Source organism: Acinonyx jubatus, chromosome B4 (genome assembly GCF_027475565.1).
Source record: "Acinonyx jubatus isolate Ajub_Pintada_27869175 chromosome B4, VMU_Ajub_asm_v1.0, whole genome shotgun sequence".
NCBI classification, from domain to species: domain Eukaryota; kingdom Metazoa; phylum Chordata; class Mammalia; order Carnivora; family Felidae; genus Acinonyx; species Acinonyx jubatus.
The window spans coordinates 136,354,767-136,373,340 of NC_069387.1; the positions used below are offsets into that span (position 1 = coordinate 136,354,767).

General features: G+C 54.4%; 1 protein-coding gene across 1 annotated transcript in view; it reads right to left on the reverse strand.

Moving 5' to 3' along the window:
• CERK (ceramide kinase) overlaps positions 1-18,142 on the reverse strand; it is a gene marked incomplete at its 5' end in the record, with an annotated part of 44,439 nt that extends 26,297 nt beyond the window's left edge. The window contains one exon of the mRNA XM_027071555.2: positions 17,785-18,142. Within this exon, the coding sequence (XP_026927356.2) occupies positions 17,785-18,142 (358 nt within the window). The remainder of the gene's footprint in view (positions 1-17,784) is intronic.
• Positions 18,143-18,574: the final 432 nt, after the last annotated feature.

Below are 18,574 nucleotides of genomic sequence, written 5' to 3' on the forward strand. Positions count from 1 at the left end.
AGAGAACAACTGAATGATCAAATGTCCGGGTGCCACCAGATACCTCCTGGCAGCCTGCCAACAGAGCCTGCCTGCCCAATCTTCCGTGGGCTCCCCGGGACCCGTGGGAACTGTCTCCAGGCCGTGTGTGTGTGTGTGTGTGTGTGTGTGTGTGTGTGCGCGCAGCTGGGAGCAGGGGGACTGGAGGCCACACTGGATGCAACAGCCTGCTCATCCCCTGACCTCTGGCCCTGCCTGCCCGCTCGCCACTCCCGGGGGACGCTGGGCTGGCACACGGACACACGATTTGTTCTGTGGACACGCTGTGGCTTTAGTCACTTGGTCCCGCCAGCCCAGCTCTGTCCCCCTCAGTTGCCCTAAACCTTCCCCAGGCCTCCTGACCTTGCCTAACCTCACACCCTCTTGCTTCAGACGGTAACAGAATGTTCCACAAAACCATCCAGAAAACCTACCCACTCATGATGGCTTGGACATAACTTCCACGAAAATATTTCCCTGTCTCCTCAAACTGAATTTCCCAAGAATACATTGTTATGCCGCCAGACACAAAAAAGTTTCAAACAAAGGAGGCGCTGTCCCAGGGGCACGCTGAGCTGGAACCCGCATCTATGTCACAGACGCGTCCTGGGGACACCTGACCTCAGTGCCCCAAAGCAGCAACTCAAAAGCTGGCATTTGAAAAGGCGTTTCCAACCTGGCAGATGAGTCAGTGATGCTCCGAGAACCTGCATTCCGTCACGGGCTCACAGGCGTGGCCCAATCCACATCCTGAGTCGGCGTGAAACATTTCAGAAAGAAACTTGCATCGGGCCAGCAGACAGAAAACTCGCCACGCAACCTGACATGCGGTTGGCAGCCGGCTCGTTCCAGACGCCTGCACCTGCCGCTTCCCCAAGGCAGGGGCTCTGTGTCCGTGCGCCCCGTGGGGAACACTGGAAACCAGCCCCCTGGCTGTCCGTCCTGGTGCTAATATGGTTTCAGTTATGTCTGCTCTCGAGAAGGCTGGATTTGGATCCCAACAGAAACAGACTGTTTTATTACCCTCTACAGATACTGCAAATTTTGAGAAACAGATGTTCCAGTAAAGTTGATCATAAACAGAGAACTAAAGAGATGCTATTTATTAATGACAACAGACTCTCTCTCCATGGAACGGCACATGTTACTTCCACAGTGAGAGCACTTGCAGAGAGAAAAGTCCAAGGACAGAAAGAGCCATTTGTGTTCGAAGAGTAAAGTGGAGAGATGTGGGTGACGGGTCATTAAACCCAGACGGTCACTGCAAGTTTGTGGGCAAAGGGACCCAGGGCAGCGCCGGCTTTGAGGAATCAGCAGAAGAAATACCAGCCATAGGAAATCACACGGGTTTTGCTACAAGTGTTTTCTTCGTTGCGTCCTCCCCCACCCGGGACTCGAAACCGCCAATCAGCACAGTGTCCTCCGAAGGTGTGCGACCAAGGTCTAGTTTGGCAACACGCTGCTAACGCTTAGAAGTGAAATGTCAAGTCGCATCAACTTTTGCAAGGCTGTCAAAACTGAGCAAGTTCAAAATGAAGGAAAATACAGAAGAGGCATGTTTTCAACCAGATTAGAAAGAGAAAACCATACATTTTGAATACGTATTTGATATTTTTATTCTACGCCATTAAACATCTTATACACCGATCTCAGGATAGGACACTCACTCTACCCTCTTCTTCACTGATGATGAATTCTACCACTTGCCCAACATGACAAATTCCAAAGTAGCACAGAATGAACTTATGAGGTTGCCCTGGAGTGCGGAACCCCGAACCAGCGTGCTGGGGAGATACACACACCCACCACGAACTCGGCTACCCGCCTCACCCAGGGTTTCCCACTTCCCAGCCTAAACGCCTCCCCAGCGAGGCCCCCTCCCTTGCCCGCACACACACCCTGCCCGTGATCACTGTGCACACACACCCACGCATATACGCGGTCATCTGTCTGCCGCCCTGCCAGGTCACAGCTCCTGCAGGATGAGCCTGCCGATGTGCCCCCACGGGTCACCCCCTCACGGGGGCCTGGCGCTGTCTCGCTGTGGGATGCGGACACACTGGCTCTACACTGGGGCCTGGTAACACAGCAGTGAGCCTGCTGGTTTGCGAGTGCAGTTGTGTGCTAAACGGGTACGTGCGTATAATCCCCACAACAACTCAAAGGGTAAATACGGTCCTCATTTCAGACGACTCAGCAGGAGGCCTCGCCCAGAACCCTAACCCTAACCCTAACCCCAACCCCTAACCCCTAACCCTAATCTTAACCCTTGTCCCGGTCACAGACGGTGAGCAGCAGGCCCGGGACGAGCCACCGAAACGCTGGCCTCTGAGCCGGCCCTGCCTGCCCACACAGGGTCCCGAAGGGCCCCCACCTCAACCCCTGGGCCCGACCCAGGCCACGAGGGGTGCAGGTGAACAGCCAAAAACCACTCAGAAGTCGGCGAGGCGGCTTTTTGTTAAACGATAACTTAGCAGCCAAGTACAGCAACCTGTGTTTGCGTCTTTAATTCTGAAGGACTCACGCTTCATTTATAAGAACGTCCTTATAAATACTACACTAGGGTAGGTCATTTTGTTAGTGCAAAGCCTAACAATTATTTATGAAATAATTATTATGAAATAATTATTATGAATTAATTATTTATGAAATAATCCGTCTCCTCAGCTCCTGTGACCCAGAACCTGCTGGCTGCCACAAGTCCCCCCACTCGCCCTGTCAGCCCTCGGCCGGACTCCGACGCCCAGCCTCGTGCGTTCAGTCCATCGTGACATCTTCTAATAATAAAAAAGCAATTCACCTCAAGGGCCACTGGTACTGGCTCAAATATTACAATGATTACAAACTGAAAAAAATGTTCTCACGCAATAAAGTCCTTTCCCAAAATGGCCTGAAATGTTGCAACCAAATCCCGGCTGAAAGTCTGGGTGCTTTGCCGACGGCGGATATGATTCCGCTGTGCCTCCCTTCACGGGGAGGGTGGCTGTGTGCTGACTGGCAGTTAACCCTCCCTTAAGGGTGATGAGCGAATGGCCACCACATTCCCAAAGCGTCACAAGCGATGCCCGGGGGACAGCCAGCCCTGTGGCATCCTGGCAGGGTCCCCAGGGACAGCCGACAGGGCTCTGCCCTCTGTGATCTACCCTGCCAGGTCCGTTCTGTCTGTTCCACGGTGCTCACGGCAACCTGCTCGACTGGATTCGCTCCACAGTCACGACCCCGAGGAGACCCCGTGCCTGCTATCAATCAAGTTCCCGTCCCAAGTTCCCGGACGAAACTGAGCCCACACAGCAGCCTTGCACCCAACAGGAGGGGGACTTCGTGTGTGTCACGAGGGTGGCCCATGTGTGTGAATGCACACACACACACACACACACACACACACACAGATGGGGCAGGGTCGTGCCGGTTGGAGCGTCCCACTCAGTAGGGCTCCCGCAGACCCCCAGGAGGCCGACGAGGGACCAGAACAAAAGCAAGTTCACGATCAAGGGCATAGCTGTGCTCCCCGGCCCCATGTCTCACACCAGGCCCCGCGCAGGAGGCCACAGGCGGACAGGCCAGAGCAAGCCACTGCACCTGCTCTCGGCACCCAGGGAGCGGCCTGCCATCCCGGGTCAAAGTCTGAACCTGCCTGCGCTTGGGAGGGAGGCAGGTGGTGGTGAGGCCCAGGGGAAGAGTCACGGCCCAGGAGCCCCGCGCGCCCATCCCGGGGAGCCCGAGCAACGGGGGCCGCCCCGGGGACCAGGGCCCAGACGTCCGGGCAGGCCGCACCCGTGCCGATTCCGTGCTCGGTTGTGCACGACGTGAACACGCTTCCTTGTGACACCCACTCGGCACACGTTTGCTGAAGGAACCTGAGCTCCAGGACGGGGCGTCCGCCCACAGCTGTCACGGGGACCCAAGAACACCACGTGGACGAGTGGTCACTCTGTCCCTGGCCCTCCTGCTGCCACATCCGGGCCCGCACGCTCTCTCCGACTGCTCCACGTGTCCTGTCCCTGCACGGCTCTTCCAGACAGCGTGATGCTCCCTGCGGGCGGAGGGTGAACGCCACTCCACCAGGGCAAAGACCGGCCTTCCTGGGAGTCCGCGGGAGTGGGGACAGCGGCTTTCCCGGTGCCCTGTGTGCCCTGTGTGCTGGCGCCTCGGGACATTCCTCAACGTCTGCTTCGGTCTGACAACGGCAGCGGGAAAGCGCCTGCTGGCACCTCCAGATAACTCGCGCCCAGGGTCGCTCCGTGTCACAGCATCTGGGGAAACGGCGTCTCGGGCGGGCCTCTAACCGAAGGGCCCTGCAGCGACCGGGCGTGGCCACCCAGAGCCAGAAGACAGCGTGCAGGTGTGATGGGGAGGAAGGGTGCAGTCACACGGAGGCCCCTGGGGAGGCAGGCCCAGATGGTTTTGCAGAGCATGGCCGCCTGCCAGCTCCGGCCCGCGGGAGCACTCCAGCGCGTGACCCTCCATGACTGCCTGGGGTGGGCACGATTACTGCCCCCGCTGGGCAGACGGGCAACGAAGCAGCAGGGAGCGACCTGCTGGTGTGACCGCACGACCACGGACCCAGAGGCCTGGCTGCGAGGCTACGGACACGGCCTGGGTCCCCAGGTACCTCCGGGGGCTCTGCCTCCACCGCGGTCACCCTCCCCCCCATTCGGCACCTGCCCTGGGCACCTCTGCAAGGCTCCTCCTGACCACAGACTGTCCCCCGGCCCTGCGTGGCGTCACCGGCAGCTGCGCATCAGCTCAGAGCAGGGAGAGGACAGGCTTACGTGGCCTCCACGGAAGAGCGGAACGTGGATTTCTAATGGGGACAAAAAGCACGTGGAGGAAATACAGAAATGCGATCGGTTTCCAACCTCTCTGCGAGCGTCACAGGGCATCTCCCGCAGCATACGTGTCAAGGAGGAGATTTTCCACCATGACCTCGCCAGCGTGGACAAGTTGTGGCCTGCCCAGGGGAGGCTGGAGGGAGGTACAGGGGACAGACGGACGGACACTGTGTGAGCACCTACTGCGTGCCTGCATGTGCGGGGCCTGTGGGACCCAAGGGCCCCCACCCACCTCAAGGCCTCAGGCCCGCTCACTGCACACAAGGAGAGGCCGGAAGTTTCAATCTTTACGTGACCGCGACCTGAGTCAAAGTCGGACGTTCAACCGACAGCCAGGCACCCCCAGAGTGTGTCTGGGGACACATCGTGACTAAACAGAGTCCGTCCCCCGTTGAACCCACCCTAACCTAGTCCCAGGACCCAGCCTGGGGGGTCACGGTCTGCCTGCACCACGCACATGCAGGGACCCTGTCTGTCCACCCCTGTGGCACCCAGCAGACTCCTGTGGATGCTCGCAGAGGAACCCTCCCTGACAGTCTCCAGCTTCCTCCCGACCCCACCACCCTCCTCACCCTCTTCTGACCCGAAGCCAAGCCCGCCTCCCGCACCCAGCTTTCCCACACCAGCCAGCCCGCAGCACACCGTCCCCAGAGGGACTGAGTGAGCCCCCGAGGGTTCTGGCCCTGGCTCTTCCCCACCCTGTGACCTGGGCCCCGTCCACACCTGTGTGGCCTCTACACTCCTCAGACCCTGGGCAACCCTGGGTGAGCGTCCCCATCCTGTGACCAAAGGACCGAAGCCACAGGGCCCGGCAGCAGCTGCCCACTGAGGACCCGGCAGATTTCCGCTCCAAGCACCTGCTGTGTCCGACCCCACTGGCTACAGAGGCCAGTTGGGGCCCCAACCCCGGGATCCACACCCTCGCAGGTGGCTGTCTCTGCAACGGGGACAATAGTGAGATCACCCTGAGGGCTGTGGGGAGGGTTTCGCAAGGCACGGAGCAGCGTGAAGGCTCCCAGTCCTGCAGGGGTGGGGGAGGCCCACAACCCGTCTCTCTGTCTCCCACAGATCAGGACTAGGAGCTGGGGACAAGACGGGAGGAAGACAACTCACTGAGAACTCCAAGGGCAAAAGGCCAGAGAAGCCGCCCCTGGAGAGCGAGCGGTGTGGGGCGGGAGTCTCCCTCTCCTCCTGGTCTCCAGCTGCATGTGGACAGCATCACACCTGTCCGCCTGGGCACAGGAGCCCAAGCAGGGCAGAGGAGAGGGCTGGGGAGGGTGTCCTGGCTCTGGGTGTGAACAGACACACGCCTGGCTGCTCAGGTGCGGAACAGGCAGGAAGCACGGACGCGCCGTGGGACCCAAGCTGCCATACACCCCAGTACCGGGCCCCAGCCTCCCCCGTGTGACAAACGTCAGCGCGGCTCCCCAGCAGGATGGCAAAGGCCTCGAGTGCCAGACTGACGCAGAAACCCCTCCCACCGTATCAGACGCACTGGGCATCCAAGCCCAACCTCGCCGAGCACCCGTTCAAGAAAATTCTCCGAAGGATTTTAACAGGACTCACGGTCCTACGACAGGATATTGAAATGTCTGGAATACAGATTAATCAACACACCAAGAACCAGGAAATGCTGACATTCTCCAGGGAGAAGACAAGGCATGCCCAAGCTGAGGTGGCCTGGATGCTGGAGGTCAGGTAATGACTCTCAACTTGCCCTTGCGACCCTGCTCAGCGAGGTACAGCTGAGATGATCGGAGAGACAGCAGTACTCGCGAGAGAAAAAGAAACCACCTGAAAGAAACAAATGGAGAATATAGCATTAAAGTACAGTATCTGAAATAAAAAGCCCACTGACGGGCTCAGTAACCAAAGGGTTAGGATACAGCAAAGTCAGGGGGGTTGAAAATAGGTCAGTAGGAATAATGCATTCTAAAGAACAGACAGAAAAAGTATTTTTTAAAAACCATATTTATTTTCAGAGAGAGAGAGAGGGAGAGAATAAGCAGGGGAGAGGGGCGGGGTGGGGGGGGGGGAGAGAATCCCAAGCAGGCTCTGCACCATCAGCGTGGAGCTTGACTTGGGGCTCAAACTCATGGCCCTGGGATCATGATCTGAACCAAAACCAAGAGTCGGACACTCAACCGACTGAGCCACCCAGGCGCCCCAAGAAAAAGTGTTTCTAGAAAATGCACAGGGAACTGTGCTTCTGAGAATATGGACTAGGTGCCCTTTTCCCCGTGTCTCCTCCTGAGTCAGGTATGACAGACGGCAGGACTCTGGAGGGTAGGAGAAGAAGGGAGGCTCTGGGACCGTGGGACCCAGGGAGGGACCCAGGGAGGGACCCAGGGAAGGACCCAGGGAGGGACTCAGGGAGGGACCCAGGGAAGGAAATGGTGCTGAGTTCCCTGGGTTTTCCTTCTGCCTCACACATCTGGTTGAAGAATCCCGCAACTTGGAGATGCCAACAGGCACAGGCACAAAACTCCAGCAACAGCCAGAGGACGAGGGAAAGGACAGAACAGCATGACAGGAAACTTCTAGACCAGAACAGCTCTACTCCAGGAAACACACAGAAAACACTGGCCCCACCTGCACACACACTAATAAAGGCTGACCAGGAGCCTGGACTTCCATGGAGGAGTTCACGAGGTCCCCCAGCGCTCCCAGCCAGGGTGATGTGAGAGAAACCCACGTAGGCAGCTGGAATGTTCATCCAGCCAGCTGGTAACAAGCCTCACTCCCCCAGGAGACAGAAAAGGAGCTGGACTTTACCTCCACCTGGCAGGAGCCAGGTGCCCTCGGCCTCCTTGCTGGGATGGTGTCAGAGAAGACACAGTGGGGAGTCAGGACTTTGACCACCCACCCAGATCTTGGGAGACCCCGTAAGGAGTAGTCGCAAGGCATCCCACCCCTCCCAGCCGAGGAAGGATCAGTGGAGGGCTGGTGGGGGGCGGAGAGGACTCCCACCTCACCGGCAGCAATGAGGGACCCCTCCTTGGTTGCCAACAAGGCCAAGGGGAACCTGGACTTCTTCTCCAACCTGGCAGTAACTAGCCACCTCTTCCCTGATGGAGCAGTGTCAGAGAAAGCCAGCTAAAAGAGAAGATTTAAATAAGATCCAGTCTCATTACGTCGTACAAGAATGTCCAGGTTTCAATAAAAAATCAGTCACCACGGTAAGAACTGGGAAGTTCTACACCTGAATGGAAAATGACAGTGGCTAGAGGCCAACACTGAGATAGCACAGACACTGGCAAGCACTGTTCGAGCAGATGAGAACATTCCCTGAGCAATTACACATGGAAAGCCAAAGAAGGCCTACAAAGACTCGGCAAGGGAAGAAAAGATATAAAAAATGAACCAGACAGAAATCTGAGAACTGAAAAATAAAAACACAATAACCAAAATAGAAAGCAGGGGGGTAGACGTGAACACAGAACGAAGGGACAGAGAAAAGAATCAGTGAACTGAAAGATAAAATGATGGGAGTTACTCAATTCGAACAACAGAGAAAAATAGTTTTTAAAAAGTGAACAGAGCCTTGGGGACCTGTGAAATTATAAACAAAGATCTCATGGTTGTGTCACCAGTGTCCCAGAAATAGAGAGAGATGGGTTGAAAAAGTATGTAAAAATAATGGCTGAAAACTGCCCAAATTTGTAAGACATAACTTACATAACATAAAAGACATAACTTACAAAGAAAATCAAACCAAGACACATCATAGTCAAACTTCTGAAAATCACATCATAGTCAAAGAAAAAATCCTAAAGTCAATGAGAGAGAAACAACACTTTACCTATAGGAGGAAAAGCAATTCCAGTGACAGTGCATTTCTCAGCAACAACCATGGAAGGCCAGAAAGAAGTGACAAAATATTCTTCCAGTGCCGAAAGAAAAGAACTGTCAACCCAGAATCTTATACCCAGCAAAAATATCTTTCAGGGATAAAGGAGAAATCAAGACATTCTCAGCTAGAGGGAGATCAAGAGAACTTGCTGCTAGCAGACCTTTCCCGAAGAATGGCTAGAGGAAGCAGAAAAGAAAAAATATGGAAGGATCCGTGAAAAAAAGAAAGAGAAAGAATATGGTGAACAAAGATAAAGACAAATACAACAGAATTTCCTTCTCCTTTTTTAAATGTTTATTTATTCATTTTTGAGAGAGAGAGAGAGACAGAGAGAGAGAGAGCACAAGCTGGGGAGGGGCACGGAGAGAGGGAGACAAAGAATCTGAAGCAGGCTCTAGGCTCTGAGCTGTAAGCACAGAGCCTGACATGGGGCCTGAACCCACAAACTATGAGATCATGACCTGAGCTGAAGTCAGACGCTTAACCGACTGAGCCACCCAGGTGCCCCAACAGAACTTCCTTCTTTTCTTGACTTTCCTAAAGGATGTTTGAGGATTGAAGATAAAATTGTAACACTAATGTGGTTCTAAATGTCCGCGGAGGGAAAAATCAAGACACTTATACAATAAAACAGGGGAGAGTAGGGTGATGCAGAGGTAAGCTTTCTATATTTTACCCAAACAGGTAAAATGACAGCACCAGCAGGCTGGGGAGAGTTACATTTACATAAACCAACACTGGAGACAACCACTGAGAGGCCACACAAAGAAACGCATTAAAAAAACAATACAAATTGGGGTGCTTGGGTGGCTCAGTCAGTTGAGTGTCTGACTCTTGATTTTGGCTCAGGTCATGATCTCATGGTTCACAGGCTTGAGCCCCTTGTCAGGCTCCATAATGACAGCATGGAGACTGCTTGGGATTCTCTCTCTCCTCTCTCTCTGCCCTTCCCCCTGCTTATGCATGCGTGCATGTGCACTCTCTCAAAATAAATAAATAAACATTAAAAAAAAAGAATACAGACTATGTTCACTTCAGCAGCACATACACTAAAATTGGAACCAAAACAATACAGATATTTTACAACAATATAAAACTAATAAAGACGTATAGATAAACCAAAACCTAATTCTAAAAGAAAAAATTACGTAATCCACAGGAAGGCAGGAAAAAGAAAACAGAAAAATGAAAATCAGAAAGAAAAACAGAAAACAAAATATAAAATGGCAGATTTAAACCCTAACATATCAAAATTTCATTAAGAAGACAGAGATTTAAAAACATGACTTAACTGTATGTGGTCTAAACGCACTGCAAATGTACCAATGGAACAGGTAGAAAGTAAAAGGATGGAAAAGACACACCATGAGAACATTAATCAAAAGAAAGTAGGAGTGGCTTATTAATACATAAAGTAGACCTCAGAACAAAGACAATTACCTGAAACAGAGAGGCATATTACATAATGAAAAAGGGTCAACCCCAAATGAAGACATAGCAACCTTGAACGTGTATGCATCAAACAACAGAGCAGGAAAATACATAAGGCAGAAACTGACAGAACTACAAGGCAAACTAGAGAAGTCCAGAATTATAGTTGGAGACTTCAACAATTGATAGAACAATGAAACAGAAAATCAGCAAGGATATTAAGAACCAACCAACACCATCATCAACCAATAGGATCCATCACATTTCTCCAACACCCCGCCCCCAACAATAGCAGAATACACAGTCTTTCCAGTGCCACGGAACATGTATCTTCACCATAGACTACATCACTCTGACACACTCCTTTGTTCTTGTGCTACTTCAAACTTTGGTGGGGTGTAGGCAGGTTTGTGTGAAACTGGTCAGAGAGAAAGGAAATAGACCAGTTTTGATGCCCAAGGCCAGTCTGCACAGGGATGTACCATTTCTCAGAGGGAGGATGGGCTTTCCGCTTACAGAGCAGGGCATGGTGGGACCAGAACCCGAGTGGGTGTGTTTCCCAAACCGCAGTATCGGCTCTTCCAGATGACTAGATCTGTTCACTTGTTTGTTTTGAAGGATAAAATATTTTTTGTCATCTGGATCAGCTGCTCTTACAATACATCACATGGTTATTCCCTGTTCGCAAATAATGATTTAGAGCAGGGTCAGCAAGCTGCAGGCCAAATTCAGCCAGCTGCCTGCTTTTATAAATAAAGTTTTATTGGCACACAGCCACGTGAATTCATGCACACACCATCTGTAGCTGTTTTTGCGCTAAACCAGCAGAGCTGAGGAACTGTGACCCACAAAGCCTAAAACATTTGCCATCTGGCCCTTTAAGAAAGCGTTTGGAGACCTATCTTCGAGCAACAGATAAAAGCTAACCTTGAACAATCTCCGAAAAATTACCATTTTTACGACCATGTTCAGCTACCGACAATAACGGTGGCGAGGGCCTAAGGGGACACTTTGGGAAGGCCTGCTATTTTCTGACATCCGCTAAGACTGCAAAGCTGTGCCCCTCTTCCTATAGAGGCTCGTACCCAAATCTGGATTCTTTCTTTCTGAAACAGGTAGAGAGGATTGCCATTCATTCCCTATTCAGATATATTGAGATTCCTCCATATCGAAATGTGCAGGTCACTGGCTTTATATAATCTGGCCATCTGCCTTGCTCGTGCCTTCGCAATGGGGCACAAATAAGATTTCCACAGCACACACTGGGCGGGCATTCGAGGGACAGCACTTGCAGTGTCACCCTTCGGGACTGCGGAAAATTTGTGGGCTTTGCGCAAACTCTTCTGATTCCTAGTCACTCCCCATGGTTTCAAACCCACTCCCCTTCAGAGAAAAGCAAGGGCTGGCTCTTGTAAGCAAACAGAGCAACAAATCACTACTGGAATCCTCCCCCCCACCTTTTCCTGCTGGTGGGACCCGCTGTGTCTGCATCCCCCACCCCCCTTGCTGCTTAGCGGGGAGCTCCTGGAGAATGGGGTTCGGGGGTGAATCCAGAGGATACAGGATTCTGCCCTCCAGGAGAATGCAGGGGAGGAGACAAATACAAACAAAAATGTAAAAAGCCCAACTCACCACACAAAGCAGAGAGAAATAACTAGCAGAGAGGTACAAACCGGGCTGTACAAAACTCAAAAGAAAAAGATTGCCGAAGGGCAAAGTACCAGCAGGGCCAGGCCTGGAAGGTAAGATTCAAACCCGGAAACAGGAAGGAAAAGGACCTGGCAGAGAGAGGCGGTGCTGAACCAGAAGGCAGCAGGTGGGGTGGAGACCATGGGGTCAGATCCCGAAGCCTTGAACGCAAGCCCAGCACCGGCAACGGGCAGCCCATGGCGCCACGGAGCCGCGCACATGGGAGACCCTTCTAGAAGAGCAAGCACCAATGGCTGTCTCCGGCGTGGAATCAGAGGTCGTCAGAAACTTGGAACCCGGGCTCAAGAGAAGTCAGGATGCAGAGAAAGCACTATGTCCGCGCGATGCCGATCACGTCGACCGTGAAGTCAGGGTGACTGTAGGAGTGAGGCTCATGAAACGGCCAAAGGCAGAAACCAACTTCACTGTCGGGAAGTCTGTTATACAAAAATCTGGACCGTTAGAGAAGAAAAATTAAGGGGAGGGGGGTAGGAGTAAAAAATATTAACAGCATCCTAATAAACAAAGAGAAGATGTTATCTTCTAAAGCATGAAAGACGGTTCCTTAAATACTAGTGTTCTTCTTTGAGGTAACTGATCAGATGTGAGATGGATGGGTCACATAATAGATCATTTTAAGAAATATTTTCAAAACGTTGCCAGATTAATCTCCCAAAGCGGCTCACACACCCGTCACAAGTGGCTCCGTTCTTTATGCCGCTTTGGCTTCAGTATCTACCCAGATCCTCGTCACCCAGCCTTGAATTGTTTACTTCTGTCAACGGCCTGTATGCGTTCTTTGCAATGGATTTTTAAAATCAATTTTTATATGTTTAAATGTTTTCTTGGGGAGCCTGGGTGGCTCAGTCGGTTGGGCGTCTGACTTCGGCTCAGGTCACAAAATCGAGGTTCATGCGTTCGAGCCCCATGTTGGGCTCCATGCTGTCAACTCAGAGCCTGGAGCCTGCTTCGGATTCTGCGTCTCCTTTGCTCTCTGCCCTTCCCCCACTCATGCTCTGTGCCTCTTTCTCAAAAATAAATAAAAACATTAAAAAAAGTTTTTTAATGTTTTCTTAATTTTCACCGTCTATCATATTTGTTGCAAATATCATCCCCATCATTTTTTAAATTATGGAGTCTTACCAAAAATATTTAAGATTTTTATTTATTGAAATAATTCAGATTTTTCTGTAGGCATTCTGGAGTTCACCTTGGTTAGGGAGGTCTTCCCACATTCCAACACTATAACTTATCCTCTGTTTTCTTGGACTAATTTTTTACATGAAAATCTTTAATCCATCCAATTCTGATTTTGAGGAACTTTTACATTATCAATGAATGAAAAGGGCATTCTGTAACGTTCATGTAATGAAACACTGCATGACAAAGAAAAATCATGTCTTTAAGATATGCCAGCTCTCTGTTCCTAAATACACACCCAAGAGAAAAGAAAGTATATACCCCCCCAAAAGGACTTTTATACAAATGATCAGCATCTTTATTCCTGCAACCAAACACTGGAAATGGCCCCCAAATCCACACAGTGAATAAACAAACTGGTTTACTCAGACAACACAGTATTACCTTGTGATAAGGAGGAACCGACCACTGATCACTGTGAGTGCAAAATGATTAAGCGAAACAAAGAAGCCAGAGACAGGAAGGGCACGTATCACATGATATCACTTATAGGAAATTCTATTAGAAGTCAAATCCGTCCCCAGTGATAAAGCAGGGCAGAGACCGAGGGATGGGGCACAGAGGAAGGTTCTGGGGTGACTCAAAGGTTCTGTATCCTGATAGGGTGATGTTTCGGCAGGTGCATACACTGATCAAAATTCCCCAAACTACATCCTTAAAATGTGTGAATTTTACTGTATGCAAATTATATACCTCAATAAAGTTGACCTTAAATATTAAAAAAAATTTTTTTTAATGTTTATTTATTTTTGAGGGAGACAGAGACAGAATGCAAGTGGGGTGGGGACAGAGAGAGAGGGGAGACACAGAATCCAAAACAGGCTCCAGGCTCCGAGCCATCAGCACAGAGCCTGACGCGGGGCTCGAACCCATGAGCTGTGAGATCATGACCTGAGCCAAAGTCTGCCGCTCAACTGACTGAGCCACCCAGGTGCCCCTAAATATTTTTCTATGTTTATTTACTTTTGAGAGAGAGAGACAGACAGAGAACGAGCCAGGGAGGGGCTGAGAGAGAGAGAGAGAGAGAGACACAGGCTCCAGGCTCCTGGCTGTCAGCACAGAGCCCCACACGGGGCTCGAAGTCACGAACCACGAGATCATGGCCTGAGCCGAAGTCCGGTGCTTAACCGACTGAGCCACCCAGTCGCCCCAATAAAGTTGACTTTAAAAAGTCATATTTTAAGTGAGTAAATGATACTATAGAAAACATTCTACACTATATCTCCCCAGCTTTTCTTTCATGCATATTCACATAGACAGAAACACCAAATAGTATTCACTGCCTGAGGGTAAGACTAAGGGTAGTTTTTGTGTGCGTGCCTTTCTGTGTTTTCTAGATTTTAAACTTTCCGTGTCTGTGGCTTACCTACGTTTTGCCTGGCACCGCACAGGCAGTATTAGAGACACGCTTTATAAATACAGCAGTGACCCGACCAAGGAGCTCACCATCAGCCAGGTGGGGCCACTGGGAGGAAGGAGAGGGTTCTCTTCTCCTCCAACCGTGGAGCACCAGCTGTGTCCACCCCCACCACAACCCCCCGGGACACACACACACACACACACACACACACACACACACACACACACTCCTGCCAGCCCCGACCCTAAGAGAACACATTCAGAGTCTGGGGGTATAACCCAGCTATAGTTACAGTCTGTTTCAAGTTCAACTAGCACGACCCCCTTTGACACACGAGGCCTCTGCCCGGTTTCCTGTTTTCAGTCGGCTCCACTTCCGACCAGGCCGGCACCCAGGAGCACTTGCTCTCACCGCACGCGCCCTTAGGGGCAGTCCGCTCTGAGACCAGACAACTCTGCCCCCCAATTCCCTCGTCCTCACTTCGTCCTCGTCTCAAACACCGGGCCACGGAGAAAAGAGAACGTGCCTGGATCAAACCACCAGCTCCCTTTCGTACACCTTTTGCCTCTGGGAGCAATCAGTTCACGGCTTCCAGGTTTCACGCCTGAAAACAGGAGTGATAGGGGCGCCTGGGTGGCTCAGTCGGTTAAGCATCTGACTTCGGCTCAGGTCAGGATCTCACGGTCCGTGAGTTTGAGCCCCGCCTCGGGCTCTGTGCTGATGGCTCAGAGCCTGGGGCCTGTTTCGGATTCTGTGTCTCCCTCTCTCTGACCCTCCCCCGTTCGTGCTCTGTCTCTCTCTGTCTCAAAAATAAATAAACGTTTAAAAAAAATTAAAAAAAAAAGAAAACAGGAGTGATATTCTCGAGACACAAGAGGATTGGGTGAAATGACCCACGTGGCCGCACCCCACGGCCCTGACTCGGCTCCCCTCTCTGACCTCTCCTGTGGCCTGGTGCACGTCCTGACCCTACTGACCTCCAGCATGCAATCATCTGCCACGGGCCTGCTTCCCTTTTGCGGGCGCAGAGAAGCGAAGAAAACCCAACGAGCTGGCGCAGCAGTTTCTGCGCTGCTCACCCAGGGCGGTGGCTGGTGTCGGAAAACAGCGACTGGAACAGGCTTCCTCCTGGAGGAAGCCCCCCGGGCAGGACGCCCGCAGCCCCGGCCCCTCCAGGGAGAAAGCTCCAGATGAGCCCGCACAGAGCGCCTTCACCCTCCGTAGAAGCAAAACAATACCTCTCCCGAGAGAGAGAACCAGCAGCCAGCAGACCGAAGGCGGCACGGCCCCCACGCAGGCCCAGAGTCTGACCACCGGAAACCAGCTGGCGAAGGGTGCCGGCGCTAAATGCAGGCAATGAGGGACTTTCCACCTGGACAACCCACGGGGGTGGGGTCTGTCCAGTGTCCACGCAGCGCTGAGGCTTGATGGGGCCACACTGCCAGTGGCTGGCGGGGACCAAGCTCATGTGTGGACCACCGGGGGGACAGTTACTTAGATGCCCCATAGCTGGGTCTCTCCGCATGTAAAGTACGAGAACACCTGCCCGGCTGGGGCTATGTGTGAACACGACACGCGTGGAACGGCAGCGCGATGGCCGCACGGAAGGGACCCATTCTCGAGCCCAGAAATGTACAGAGATGCTCAAAGCCCTCGGGGCCGGGCCGGGCTCCGTTAGAGCAAGACACGGGGCCCTGGTGGGTGGTGCAAAGAAGCCCCAGGGTGATACCTGACACAAGACATTTCTCCCAGAGGGACATCAGTAAGATCGCACAAGAGTAAACTCTCAGACACCCAGCCAGAGACAGGATCTCTGCAGACAGTGCTTCCGGTGACCCCAAGGCCGGAAACCAAGTGCTGGCCACGGGTCTGAGGCCGCCCTTGACCTCGGCCTCGCCTGTTTCAGCTGGGCCCACCCCTCCTCCAACCCGTGAGCCTCAAACCTCAGTGTCAGGAAGCACCTGGAGCACCCCAGGGTGTCCCAAACTCTGCCCACGAGAGAATCTGCCACCCCCACCCCCAATAATTAAAACAATAAATTGCTGCATCTTGTGCAGTGACTTCAGTGGACTGCAAGCCTGGACTCCGCTGCCCTCACTCAGCTTACGTGCCTCACGCACACCCTGCCCTGCTCGTCCCCCACTCCTGCCTGGCCAAGGCCAGGAGCCCCGGAATTGAGCTCCCTCTGTTCGCTCTCGGTGGATCCTTTAAGAATGTTAAGCCGGATAAAGCCCTCACAGCCAAAGAGGAGTCCCATGTCAGCCCCTGGGATACCTTGGGCTGACATCCACCTCCCGCCTGGTTTTAGGGCCCTTACTCTTCTTCCCACCTGGACAACCTCTCCCCCAGGTGCATGGGTTTCTCCGGCTCTCTGCTCAAACGCCGCCACCTAAGTGAAGGCTGCTGGCCCCACCCATACCCCGGTGATGGGCCTCCACCGGCCGGGGTCTTCTCAGACACACGTGCCCCTGCAGGTGCACCCCTCTGGCTTCCTTCCAGGGAAAATGACCCACTGCGGCAGGGACTTTTCCACAGGCACTGAGCCAGGGCTAGGATGCCACCGCACCCTCCCCAACAGGCCCCGGATAAAACTTGCACAAGAGAATGAATGAAGTGGAACACACCCACACTGGCCAGCCCGGGTTTCTCGGCCTTGGAAGCCTCCCCCTTCCCACTGTCCAACACAGCCCTCGGTAATCCTCCTCCTCCCTCTCCGGATCAAATGACATCTCATTAAGCCTCTGCCCTCCCTCTGCCAGCAGACAGCTCTGCCAGGGAGCCCCTGGTCCCTTCTCCTTGGGGAGAGTGTCCCCTGGGCCGGGTGTGTCCTTTCCATTTTTATCCAAATTACACTTCTCTGAAAGGAGAAGGCCTCTGAAGGTCATGTGTCCAGCCCGCTGTACCAAAACCCACTCCCACCACGCCCCCCACCTCACCCACCCCCCCCCCCCGCCCGCCCCAGCACATCCCAGACGGAAGGCCCGAGCCCTCTCCTCCACTCTCTACAACAGCAACCCCCTACCCTGCAAGGCTGCCTCCCGGGTTTGGACCCGGGCGAAAGAAAAGCGTCGGTCCTTGGGTTAAACCGAAACCGAGCGCGGCGCGCCGGCGCCCCTGGGGATCCATCCGTAACCCATCTCACCCAGAAGGTGCCCTTTGGATATCTGCGGGCCCGTCTGCGCGATGCGGCCGCGATCGGGAGACGCGTCCCGGGCCGCAGCCCTCCCCGCCGGGGTGGCATCCGCGCGAGGGACCAAGGGCGCCGGGTCTCCAGCCCTCCCCGCCCGCACAGCCCCGACTCGCCCTTTGTCACGGGGTCCCCAGAGCGCACAGCCCCCCCAGGGCTCCGGGACGCGCCCCCCCCCCAAGCCGGACCCGCGGGCTGCGGCGGCGACACTCACCCGCGCCGGGGGTGCCGGCTCCGGGCCCCGGGCTCCGCCACCAGCGCAGCAGCGCCCGCGCGGGGTCCAGGCTCACGGCGCAGCGCTGCCGCTTCACCCACAGCACCGAGCGCAGCGGCTCCGCCGCCCCCATCGCGCCCGTCGCCCGCCGGCGCCGCCTGCTCGGCCGGGCGCGGCGCGGGGCGGGGGCGCGGACGCCGAGGGGCGCGGGACCGTTAGCGGCCCCTGGAGCCCGACCGGGTGGCGGCGGCGGCGGTGGCGGTGGCGGCGGCGGCGCGGGGGCGGGCGGGGCGCGCGGGGCGGGCGGCGCTGCGTCACCTCGTACGCAGGACGGCCGCGGGGACGACGAGGGGGCCGGGCGGGGGTGGAGGGGGCCGGGAGTGGGCAGGGGAGGGGGAGGGGAGGGGAGGGGCCTGGGGTATGAGGAGAGGGGCCGAGGGGCCTTGGGAGCTGCAGGGAGTGGGGGACCGAGGAAGGGCAGAGTGGGGGGGAGAGGAGGGGCCGGGCGTGGGGAGAGGAGGAGGCCTGGGGTGCGAAGGCGGGGGCCGAGGGGTCCTGGGAGCTGCAGGCGGGGGGGCGGGGGGGGGACAGGAAGGAAGGGACTGGATGGGGGGAGAGAAGGAGGGGGCTGGGTTGCGTGGGGGGAGGGCGGAGAAGGGGTCCTGGGAGCTGCAGAGTGGGGCCGGGGGGACCGGGGAAAGGCCGGGTGGGGGGAGAAGAGGGGCTGGACGGGGGCAGAGGAGGAGGCCTGGGGGGCCGGGGGGGGGGGACGGGAAGGGTCCTGGGAGCA